The 12,270-nt window shown below is 54.7% G+C and overlaps 1 protein-coding gene across 2 annotated transcripts in view; it reads left to right on the top strand.

Annotated features, from left to right (window-relative positions):
- Positions 1-12,270, top strand: part of RUNX3 (runt related transcription factor 3) — a 63,842-nt gene that overhangs the window by 34,459 nt on the left and 17,113 nt on the right. For both annotated transcript variants that reach the window (XM_021095591.1, XM_021095592.1), the window contains 3 exons: positions 45-328; positions 2,214-2,370; positions 10,293-10,397. In XM_021095591.1, the coding sequence (XP_020951250.1) occupies positions 45-328; positions 2,214-2,370; positions 10,293-10,397 (546 nt within the window). The remainder of the gene's footprint in view (positions 1-44; positions 329-2,213; positions 2,371-10,292; positions 10,398-12,270) is intronic.

Raw genomic sequence — 12,270 nt, 5'->3', positions numbered from 1 at the left:
CCCGCCCGGCGCCCTGACGGCCGCTGTTATGCGTATTCCTGTAGACCCGAGCACCAGCCGCCGCTTCACACCTCCCTCCACGGCCTTCCCCTGCGGCGGCGGCGGCGGCGGCGGCGGCGGCGGAGGCAAGATGGGCGAGAACAGCGGCGCGCTGAGCGCGCAGGCGGCCGTGGGGCCCGGCGGGCGCGCCCGGCCCGAGGTGCGCTCGATGGTGGACGTGTTGGCGGACCACGCGGGCGAGCTGGTGCGCACCGACAGCCCCAACTTCCTCTGCTCCGTTCTGCCCTCGCATTGGCGCTGCAACAAGACGCTGCCCGTCGCTTTCAAGGTGAGTGCGGGGCCCGGGGCGGGAGGGCACCGCACCGGCCCTGCGCCGCCGGTCGTCTCAGCTGCAGGAGGCAGGGCCCCGGGAGCCAGGGCCCCGGGAACGAAGGCGATGTGCCCGCGACCCTGCTGCGAGAGCCCAGCAGCCGGGCCAAGGGCGCTTTCGGTCTCGTTGCACACTCCGCCCGGGCACTTAGGCGTTCCTTCTCGGATGCACCGACACGGATGGCTTTTAGGAGGTTTGCCCTCTCCACCTTTGGGGAGCCCTGCAGAGAGTCGTTGATGCGGAAACGGGCGTATGGGGCTTCGCTCTTCCCCAACCCGGATCCCTCAAACACAGCCCTGCGAGCCCCGGGGCAGAGGAGCCCCGGGACCAGGGCGAGGCCACCGGAGGTGGGGTGCGGAGGGTGGAGAGGGCCTACCCTCCACTGCCAGCACCCCTCCTCCTGCACCGCTTCAGAAACACTTCCTGCTCACACCGTCAACCCCTGGCTTCTGAAATTTTACACCAGGCAACTCTAGGCCGGGATCGAGGGCACTGAACCCTAAACGATTGCGGCCAGAATCCCGTAGGTCAGGCAGAGAGTGGGGGCTCTGCCACCCCTGGCAGCCCCCAGTCATTCAGAGGAGCTTTTGCTCTTTACTGGGGAGTAGGCGACTGTTTCATTTTCATTTTTTTTAAGGGGGCAGCGAGATGAAACGAAAACGCCTTGGTTTTCCCCTAAACCTCTCACAGCTGCCGTGAGAAAGGGCAAGGCAGGAAGGGCCAGAGCCTGGGGGTGGCGGTGCCCCGAGGTGGCTGGAAACAGCGGCTCCTGGCAGCTGAGGCCGTCCTTGGTCCCATTAAGAGGACTCCAAATTGGAAAAAAGGATGAGTGGCTCTTTGAGGTCTCCCGGGTGACATCTTAAAATACCAGTGGGGAAAATCTCCCGAGGAGGAGGGGGAGGGGGAGGCCCGTGTGACTTTAATCCTCAGATCGGAGGTTTTACTGTCACTTGGAGCTTAAAAGGAATCTTTGAAATTAAAAGAAGACAGGATGTTGACAGGAAATCTGGCCTTTTTAATCAGACCCCAAACATTTTCTCCTTGAAATTTTTACCATCTGGATCCCTAGTCCCTGCACGCGGTGGCCACGTTTAAATGGCTGTGACTGCGTTTGCAGTCTGATTCCTTTTCAAAAGGCATCTGCCTCCCCACACTCCTCCGGGTGGGGGGTGGGGGAGACGGTATGGGGGGGCGCCCCACCCCCATGCTGCAATTCCCAGCAGGTGCATGCTCCTGCTATCAAAAGCCCCTCTCTCACTTTAAAGGGGTTTTCTATACCACCACCGCAAAACACCAGTTTGTTTTGTATTTTACATTTTCCCTGCATAACGAATTCGGGCTCTGCAGAGGCAGATAAACCGGACCTGGACCGTATTTCAGGGCTAAATCTCATACCCTAAAGGGCTCTCGCAGGAGAGCTGAATGTGGGGAGCAGTCCCACTATTATTGTTGTTGATCTTATTTTTACTTAGGGACTTGGTTGCTAGGAGCATGTTGATTCCTCTTTTGCCCAAGCCGAAGGGAAGAGAGGAACTGCGCCCCCGACAGAGCGCCTGTGCCCATTCACTGCTTTCACCTCGATTTAATTTCATTGAACGGATCCGTTTTTCAGAACGTGGCTTAACCAGTTGTTCTAGGATTTAGGGGTGGAAGGTAGAGATTTTTGCCTTCTGGGTTTTGTCGTATCTGGGGGCAAGTCTCTATTGTTTTGAAGCCTCTGCTCCGCCCGCATTTGAAAAATCCGCAGTGCGCCTGGGACCTTGGGGAGCTGCCCGCCCAGCCCCTCCCCTTCTTTCCCTGGCCACTACCTTCCTAAGCTGTCCCCCTGCCCCCATGCCCTCAGGTGGTGGCGCTGGGGGATGTGCCCGATGGAACGGTGGTGACAGTGATGGCAGGCAACGATGAGAACTACTCCGCTGAGCTGCGCAATGCCTCGGCTGTCATGAAGAACCAGGTGGCCAGGTTCAACGACCTTCGCTTCGTGGGCCGCAGTGGGCGAGGTGAGCGGGAGGGAAAAACGCGCCAGCCCCACTTTGGCAATGGCACAGGAGGCTGGGGGAGGTGAGAGGGAGGCCTCGGGGTCCCAGTGGCAGCCCCAGAAACAGGTCTCCAGGCCCAGCTCTCTCTAAACAGCAGTTTGGAACCCCTTAGGGTATTGCAGGCCCTTTTGAGGATGTCAGAAAAGTTAAGGTCTTTTGCCAGAAAAGACACAACTTTCTCCCCGCTTCTGGGGTCTACTAACGCGTGAAGCCTTTCCCGCCTCCTCTCTTTCCCGATTAAGCGCCCTGGTCTCACAAAAGATACGGGGAGAAGACCGTGGATTAACAAGCTCAAAATGGGGCCTCATGGATCTTTCTCGGCAAGGTGCTTAGAGGCGGGTTTAGACAACTCTTTGGTCTTTGGGGCCAAGCACCCTAGCCGCTCTCCCCACTCGGGTGGAGTCTTCCCCGCACTTTGAGGCTGCCTCTCCCCAGCTGTGGTCTCCCAGAGCCACAGCTGGCCACAGTTTGGGCAGTCCTTAGAGCCTCAAGGTGGTTGAGAAAAGAAACGAATGCATGCAGGATGCTGAAGGTTGGAGAGTGTGCTTTGAAGCCCTGTAGAATCAGTGTCGGCGTGCCACCCTGCCTCTCTGATCTTCCTCGGACCCTATGGAGGAAGGCAGAACCAGCCGCCACGGTGGCTGCTGTCAGGGGCTGTTGAGTGGGAGGCAGCTGGGACCTGAAACCGATCATCACTTCTGGGTGGAAAAGTCCGAGAACCCCTGCCCGGGCGAACATGGAGACTCACTGGCCCTTTAAGACCAGCCTGCGGAAAAGTGGGGAGTGCCCTTCCCAGGCACCAGCCTGCCCCTCCAGCTCCTTAAGAAAGTAATCGAGGCTCCCTCTGCTTCCAGTCTCCATAGAGGCTGAGGCAGAATTGTACTTTTCATCACCAATAAACAGGACCTTCTTAAGGTTTTAGTTCCCTCTGAGCCGCCTCGGAAACGGGCATCTGGGCACCATTTTTTCTTCTCCAGCCGTTCAGTGTATACATACAAATGTCAAACATATTTTGACTTTTCAGCATTAATTAAAACCAGGGCATTATTTGCATGTAATAACTGTTTACTTGTTACTTTTTATGAAACTGAAATAGTTTACATTCTTTCAAACATTTCCTGTTCCTGTTGGCTCCCTTCCCCACGCACAGATTTCTTTCAAACGTTGCCCTTAACTGGTTGCAGGTTGATGGATGGAAAATGTTTGCTTTTATGAATTAAGCTTTCATTGCTGCTCCTAATTAGTCTCCAAGCCCCTTTTGTCATCCCCAATCTCTCAAGCCTTTTGCAACTAAATCCCAGCCCCAGCTCTGAGTGGAGAGTTACTTGCCACTGGTCGCTTGGGTGCAGCGGGGACGGAGGTGTGGTGGCCGGGTTCCCCAGCCCAGGTGGCGGTGGCGAGGGAAGCCCCCTCTAGCTGCAGCCAAAGGGGAGTCCGTCCTGGGAGCCCACCCAAGCATCAGGAGTAGGGTATCCTACGGCTCCTTCTGGAAGGTGAACTAGAGAAAGAGAAGAGATGGCGCTTCTCTGCACTACCGAGACCTTGTCTGGCCATTGCACCGCTGAAAGTGATTTCTTTGTGGTATTTCTGCCCGCAGACCTGCATCCACCCCGCCAGGCCCACAGGGAGGGAGATGGCTTCCCAGAGCATTGTTTAGCAGCGTGCTCTTGGCGCAGGCACAGCCTGGGATCAGGACTCTGGGATATGCGTGAAGGAGGCTGAACCCATAAACCATCCTCACAGCCATTCTCTCGCAGTCTCAGTGGTCCTGGGAGGGAGGAGACCTGAGTGGGTATTCCGACGCCTGTGGAATTGGCAAGACTTTCAGATCTCAGAGCCTTAGGGTACTAAACAGCCTGAGCCCTCTATACCCAACTGACCCGAATTTCAGTCCCCGCTCTGCCGGTGACTTGCTGGATGACGCCGGGCAAATGGCTTAACCTCTCTGTACCTCGGTTTCCTCATCTGTAAACTGGGGATAATAATGGTACCCACCTCATGGGATTTTGTGAGGATTAAGGAAACTGGTACCAGTGTATCGGTTGGCACATGCTGAGAGCTGGATGCGTGTTAGAGATTTTGTTACTTCAAATGCCTGGGACTGGAGGAGATCTTTGAAGTCCCTTTGAGTGGTGACAGTCACTGATTCTCTGATTATGGTGCGGTTTGGGCGGGGGTGGGGGAAACCCAGAAGGTGTGAATTGTTGAGTGGGAGAAGTGGAGGCGGCTGGCAGCAAGGAAGGAGGGCTGGGGGTCCTGTGGCGTGTATGCAGCTACACATCTGCTGGGCCCCGCCTGCCCATTGGGAAATTCCCTCTAAGGAACAAATCGGTGGCTGACAGGCAGTTTGGGCCACTTTAGGAGTCAGGACAGGCTGGGCTTTGGGACTCAGTGCCTTTCCCTGGCTCTCTGGCTTCTGCCGGGACTAAGAAGCCAGATGAAAACATCTGCTTGTTTCCTGGCTTTTTTAGTCCTCGATCCTGTCTTCATTCCACGAAGATAACTTTCTGTGTGCGAGACCCTATGTGCCGTGCCACCACCGAGCTTTCACGATAAGCCCCAAGGTGTAAACCAAGAGAAGAAAGGAAAGGAAACCAAGTCATTCTCCCGCAGTGACTAGGGCTGAGGTCCCTGCCCTGCCCGGCACCGTAGCCCCTTCTTACAGCAGGTTCTTTTTGCCAGGCACCCTCTACCATCCTGTCATTGAAATGTGCAGATAATCTATCCACGTACCTGCCTCCTCAAAATCAATGTCATTCCATAGCGATCATGGAGAGAAGGAAATATAGCATAATGGAAAGAAAAAGGAAAAGTAACTTATAGTAGTATATCTGTTTGAATATGTAAATGCTGGGGCCGGACAGCAGACGCTGCGAGGTACATGGATGTTTGCACGGGACCCCCCACGGCTGGCCCGTCGGGCCAGGTGCACGTGACTCAAAGTCAGAACACGGTGCTGACGTCAGCGACATCAATGACGTGATTCTCTGAGTTGTGAGCAATTCTTGGCGAAATTCTGAGCTACATTCAAAAACAGCTCTCTTTCTTCCTGGAAAATTCAATAGATATTAAAAAGTATGCAAAACCTTTTGCCTTGTTTTATGTAAGATTGATTTCAGCTCATGGCTCAGAGACTCTTTATAAGCAAGTTTGTCACACGCAGGAAGAATGAACAGTCCCTGGGTCTGTGCAGTGCTAGGCCCTTGCATCCCACCGCCCCCTCCATCCCACCTCTCGAGGACCCCACGCCGCAAATCCCCCAAACACCCTCTCGGAGAGGGCCACTGGCCTAGGTGATGATGGAAAGAGCATGACTTCCTGAACTGTTTGTAACGGGTTAAAAAGAAACCATGGTATCTGGAGAGAGATTTGGGATGAGATGTGTGGATGCAGGTTTGGGGGACCTCCAGTGGAGGAGTACATGGCTTCTTGGCGGATATTGAAAAACCCAGAGTTCCCAGAGATGTCTGCTCCTGCCCGTCCATGAAGCCCCGGCGGTTGGGGCTTGTCACACTGGAACCCAGGCTGGGAGGGACAGAGACTGGCCCAAGGCCACACCGCCAGACCCTCCAAGCATGCTCTGTCCAGAGACCTGGGGCCTACAGGGATGCCCCAAGGAGCAGCTGTTTCAGCCTAGGGCTTCTCCCCCACGCCCACCAGGGCCAGCCCTGGGAGCCCCTTGGATTGCAGGCCCCCGACTCCTGGCTGATTGCGCGTTTACTGGGGCTTCCCCCACAAAGCTTTCCATCTCCTTTGTCCTCTCATCTTCCTGCTCTGAGAGGGGAGAGACAGATGGGTGGGTTTGCCACAGGGCAGAGAGGTGACAGGTGACGAGCACTCCGGAAGCCAGCTTTGCCCCACCCCTGTTTTCTGGGGCACCTACCACCTGCCCCTCCCTCCTGCTCCAGGGCCCAGGTCCCAGCCCTCCCTCCCTCCCTCCCTCCTCCTCCTCTCTGTGGTCACCTGGGAGAGGTGGTGTCGGGGCCTGGAAATGGGGAGGAAGCCATTGAAGTGGGCTGGGGACCTCAGGCCTGTGGTTTGCTGCCTGGTGGGATGGGGGCTTCTCACCCCCCAGGAGTAGGTGCCTAGGGTCTGTGTGGAGGGGGAGGCTCCAGTACATCCTAACCTCATTGCCCCTCTCTGAGCCTCACGTTTCTCATCTGCAAAATGGGAGCAGTAATCTCAGCCTTTACTTCGTTTAACAGTTATTGGGCACCTCCTATGTGCCGGATGCTGTCCCAGGGGCCGGGGAAACAGCAGTGAACATGATAAAAAATCTAGCCCCCTGCGAGCTTATAATCTAGTAGAGGGAGGCAAAATAAAATAAATAAGTCAGTGGGTATTATATGTCATAAGTGTCATGAGGACATTCGAGCAGATCGAATGGGAGTGGGAAGGTCTGTAAGGCTTCAGAGTGAGCCTCGTAACCTTTCATCAGCCCAGGGATCCCTTTGACAGTCTCAGAATAGTGTCTTTTGAGGAATGAAATAAGGGAGTTCTCGTCATGGCGCAGAGGAAACGAATCCGACTAGGAACCACGGGGTCGTGGGCTCGATCCCTGGCCTCGCTCAGTGGGTTCAGGGTTAAGACGTTGCCGTGAGCTGTGGTGTAGGACACAGACGTGGCTTGGATCCTGCATGGCTGTGGCTGTGGCATAGGCTGGCAGCTGTAGCTCTGATGAGACCCCTAGCCTGGGAATTTCCATGTGCTGTGGATGCGGCCCTAAAAATTTTAAAGACAAAAAAAAAAAAAGAATACAAAGGATAACAATGAAAAGCAAGTATATTAAAAACATAGAAAAATGTTTTTAAAAATTGTGATCAGTGTGCTGCCTTGTTAGCATGACAAGGTCTAGCAGAGGGTTTGATGACGACTGTGATTTTATTTTGAAACTGTGACGAGCATAAAAGGTATTTAAAGAAAGCTGCAGTGTCTCTAATGTGCTAGGTCCATCTCTGTGACGTCTGTGGGTGACAAGGTCGCAGGGACTGCTGTAATGCCTGTGGTTTGTTGCCTGCATTGATACTTGAGTGAGGCGCTAAATTCCAGCCAGAAGCTAGGACCGTACAGTTGTCATTTTTTTTCCTATCCCGGTTTTCCAGCCTGCTCAGGTCTAAGAGGGTGGCCCAGTTAAAAATGCCTCCTTTAGGTAAAGTGACAAGGGAGGACCTCACTGCGAAGGTGCCTTTTTGGGGGATCCCTGGAGGCAGTGAGGTGAGGGGAAGAGAGCCTCAGTGAGCTGGTGCTGTGGGCCTCGGGGCCCTGCCTACCAACGAGGGGGTGGAAGGGTTGGAGGCCCAGGGACCCTGCAGAGCCCCGGACTGGTTGGGAAAGGGTCCAGGAGGGAAACCACCGCAGACTGAGGAGAAGCAGCAGGAGGGGAGGAGGGTCCCCAGGGCTCCCAAGACCTTCTGCGCTCTCTGTTTCTAGAAACCATGGAAAGTGGCCCTGGGGTCTGAGAGCGAGGGACCAGTTTGGTCTCTCTGGCCCAGAGCGCCAGGTCAGGTGCGGGTTGTATTTTTATCCCTGCCTCCAGCCAGCAGGTCTGGAAAATTCCTCCAAGAGAAGCCCTACTCTCTCCCCGTTCAAGACACCCCTCCATGTAAACCCCCAACTCCCGGCTACCCTCTACCTTCCCGGAGTCTCGGAAGCCCTTGGATCCCTTGGTGTGGCCTCAGCAGCCTGGCTGTTTCTGTTTTGTCCTGTGGTCTCCTGTTTCTGGGGCTGGAGCATTCTTGTTGGTCTGGTGATGGAGTGAATGCTCCAGCCCCAGAAACAGGAGACCACAGGACAAAACAGAAGCAGTGCCAAAACAGTACCAGCCGTGCAAAGGGCATTGTAAGCTCTGAGTTCCCCTCCCCCAGCTTTCTTCTCCCACCTGTGACTCGGGACTGTGGAGAGGGGCCCTGCAGAGGCATTGGAACAGCAGCAGGAGCCGCTCGCTCGGGCATCCTCCCTTGATACCCACCCTGGGCCAGCCCTGGGGGACACAGGTGCTCGGGGCATTGGCCCCTGCCCTCGGGGAGTTCCCAGACCTCTAACTGGGGTCCAGAGACGGGGTGCTCAGAGGCAGAGCAGGAGGAGGCCAAGTTTGACTTGGGGATCACACCTCACCAATCTCACGTGTGGAGGCTTTTTTTTGTGGCCACACTCGAGGCATGTGGAAGTTCCCCGGCCAGGGATCAAACCAGACCCACAGCACTGACAACGCCATGTCTTTAACCCACTGTGCTGCACGGGAACTCCCAAGGCTTTGATGGTGATGGAGGACATGCCAGGAGGTGGTGGCGGGGTCCTGCTTCAGCAGAGAGGCTGGAAAACTGGGCTACCCTTTGAGGCAAAACCCCTTACCTTAAACCATACCGACCCGTAACCCCCAGAAGAAGCGAAGTAGTCCATCAAAGCAGGTTCAGAGGATGGCGTTGATCGAAAGTAACCTTTATCTGCTCGTTACACGGGACGCCTCCCTAAACATAAAACGGCAGGAGAAATCACGAGCGCGAGGTAGAAGTGAAAATGCAAATCAGCTCAGTGTCAGAAAGTGAAATGTAAAGGCCAGTGAACTGGGAAACCGATCGCCACAAACAGGATCAGGGGCCTGTGAACACGCTTGATGCAGAGTGATTTTCTTCGAGGCACGAAAACCTGCATAGCGACGTAGCAAAGACCACGAAGCAGTAACTTGTGATGGGTTATGACAGAGGATAAAGATGTCAAGCGTTTCAGTCTCACTGTGTAACAGAAGAAGGGCCATGAAGTCAAGGGCGTTTAAGACATCTTCCACCTTGAGAGATGGGGTCACGGGGATGCCGACAGCACCGCGGAGACTCGGGCCAACCCCGCCAGTCCCAACGATGCTCTCCTCTCCCTGGGGAGGTCTGTGCCCCTAAGTCCTTTCCAACCCTCTGATGCCGTGAAATCACTCACCGCTTCTTGGAATCGATTCTAAGGAAATAAGCAGAGAGGTAGACAAGGATTTTTATAAACAGAAGGTCATTTTTGTTTCATTTTAAGTGGTAAGAACACAAATTATGATTTTTAAACGGTTTTTGTTCCCCACTCAGGAATTTTGAATGGAGACTTTGGAGCCAAATGTCTCGCTAAAAATAGAACAGAGTTCTGGAAATAACAGTTGTGTCTACAAATGAAATGTCTGCAGCTCCCAAATCAGCCCTTGTTCAGCCCCCGCTGCACACACGCCACTAGGAAATGAGCAGCAGCGTAAATACCCGAGAGTAAGGAGACGGATAAATAAAAGATGAGGCGTCCATGAGCTGAAATATTTTGCAGCCATTAAAAGTAAAGTTTATGGAGAATTTGTAATGACATAAGTGCTTATGAGGTGATGTTAAGTGAACAAAAAAGAGGGTCCGGAAATATTTATTTTAGGGTCGTTGCCACTGTGTAAAACCACACACTCGCCCCAAAAGGGTTGCAGGAGAGAACACCCAAATGTGAATAATGTTTCTCTTTGGCTGGAACTGTGGGCGATTTTTTTTTCTTCTACTTTCTTATATTTTCTGAGTTCTCAAAACTTCCTATAAAGAAATTCCTTTCAGGGAAAAGATAGGTACCCATCCCAGCTCGCCACCCCAAAATCATGAAAGCCCTGGGTAGAAGGAATAGCACACAAAAAAGGCAAGAAGCAGGGAGGAAAGAAGCCAGGGTGGCCAGAGCATGGGTTGGGGGAAGGTGATAAAGTTGATGCCAGACCCCTGGGGCCTTGAAGGCCAACCCCAGCAGCTTGAACTTCACCCAGGCCCTATCTTGTGCCCAGGTTCAAAGGAGAGAGACCTGCCCCTTCTGGAAGGTTGGGGGCTTTGGGGTGCTGTGCATAGCTCGAGAGGCCAACCTTCTTCCTTTATCCCCACCCCCACCCCCAGGAAAGAGTTTCACGCTGACCATCACCGTGTTCACCAACCCTACCCAAGTGGCCACCTACCACCGAGCCATCAAGGTGACCGTGGACGGACCCCGGGAGCCTAGACGTAAGTGCCAGAGCCATTGAGGCCCCCTGGGGAAGGGCAGCAGCCGAGGTCAGACAGATGGCACAGGGTCCCAGGAGCACTCCTGGAGCAGGGGCGTGAGGAGGTGGCCAGCAAAGCGCTGTGCTCTCTATGCTTAGCCCCAGGCTGTAGGAAGCCAGCAGGCAGGCTGAGGAGGGGAGATGACAGAATCAACCTGGCCCCCTCCCCTCTCACCCCCAAGGGACGGCTGCCCAGTGTGGGCTGGCTGGAGAGTACGGATTTGCATCTTTTAAGGAAGGGAGAAGGATGGAAAAGACTGCAGAGAGAGAGAGAGAGAGAGAGAGAGAGAGAGAGAGAGAGAGAGAGAGGTGTGTGTGTGTGTGTGTGTGTTTGGGGGTGGGCGTTAGCCCAGGTTTGCTCTACTGCATCCCAGCTCCCTTTGCTGGTGGTGGAGGGAGCGAGCCAGACATCAGAAGCCAGAGCTGCTCCAGCTATGGGGCCAGATCCCCTCCCTGGAAACCCTTTCTTTGAATCTCAGTGTGTGACTCACTCAGGTCGCTCAGAGCCCAGACACTCTGACCCAAGGACCCACATCTTGAGATCAGGAATGCAGATTTGATTCAGCACGTATTTATTGAGCCCATATTCTGTGCAGGGAGTGCTGATCCGTCCATTTGGGCATCAGAGGGAGTTTCTGTTTCCCCATGTCTGCCTGCTGCATGAGGCAGCATTTGCTGATTCAGACGGGGACCCTGGAGGGGCAGCTGCCACAGCAGGCCTGAGGCCTGAGTTCCCCGAATGAGCAAGTGAATGAATGAATGAATGAATCAAAGAGGCAGCTGGTCATGGCCAGACTGGCTGCTTCCTCAGCTATGCCTGTAGCTCTCGTCTGGACAGCGCCCCTTCATGGCACGCTCAGCTTGGCAGGTCGAGAGCCACCCTGTCCTTCTCTCTGTAATTGTGGTCCTTTCACAGGTTAGAAAACCCTCTCACATTTTGTCTCATGGGTTCCTAGAATAAAGGGTCATCAGGTTCCAGGGAGGAAAGGTGCCCTGGGGATGCTGAGAACCCGGCCAGGACCTCGCTCTGTCTTAGGTGCAGAGAGAGGCGCCCAGTCTCCGGGAGACGGGCTTCAATTCCAATTCCAGGGCTGAGTGGGCCCGAGGCAGGGGCCCAAGCGCCAGGTCTGTCCTCAGTGCCCAGGAGGCTGAGAACTGGGATGTGGCTGTGCCAGGGCATCACCAGTGAGGGCCACCCAGGCCTGGCTCTGGGCTGCCCTCCCTTTTCAGGAATCAGGCAGGCCTGGCTCCCCATCTGTCTAATTCCTGGGCCCACTCCAGCAGCCGGCCACTGGGAGAGGCTCAGAGCCAAACTCCTACTGATTGCTTCCTGCTGGGATTGGATACGTGTGGGTCCATGCCCCTGGCCTTGGACTTCATGAATCTGGACAAGTCTTATCTCCTTTTTGACCTCAGTTTTGTCATCTAGGAACCCAGTCAGGAACCCCAAGAGCCTCAAGGTGGTGATGACTGGGAAGCCCTTGTAAGCCAGAGGCCCTGGGAGCAGAGAACAGATTCTGAGCCACCTTGCCTGGCTGGGGGGACCTTGGGCAAGTCCCTGACCTTTCTAGGCCTCAGCTGCCTCCTCCAGGAGGTAGGATGATACCACCCAGCCTGCAGGCCTGGACACCAGTGATGGCATGTGGATAACATCTGGCTGGAGCAGAGGGAGGGTCCTTGTGAGTCATTGGATCCGTGGTGTTCTGCTATCCCTGGTACCCAACCACCCCCCTGCACTCCTGCCACCACCACCATTAGTCAATAATGAACCTCTCTTGGTCAGCAGCAGGGTGGCTGCTAAGAAACCCTGGCCATAGTAATAGAGGTATCAAGTC

The sequence above is a fragment of the Sus scrofa genome, chromosome 6, assembly GCF_000003025.6.
Source record: "Sus scrofa isolate TJ Tabasco breed Duroc chromosome 6, Sscrofa11.1, whole genome shotgun sequence".
Lineage (NCBI taxonomy): Eukaryota > Metazoa > Chordata > Mammalia > Artiodactyla > Suidae > Sus > Sus scrofa.
The sequence above is the reverse complement of the archived record's forward strand: the minus strand, read 5'-3'. Positions and strand labels throughout refer to the sequence as shown.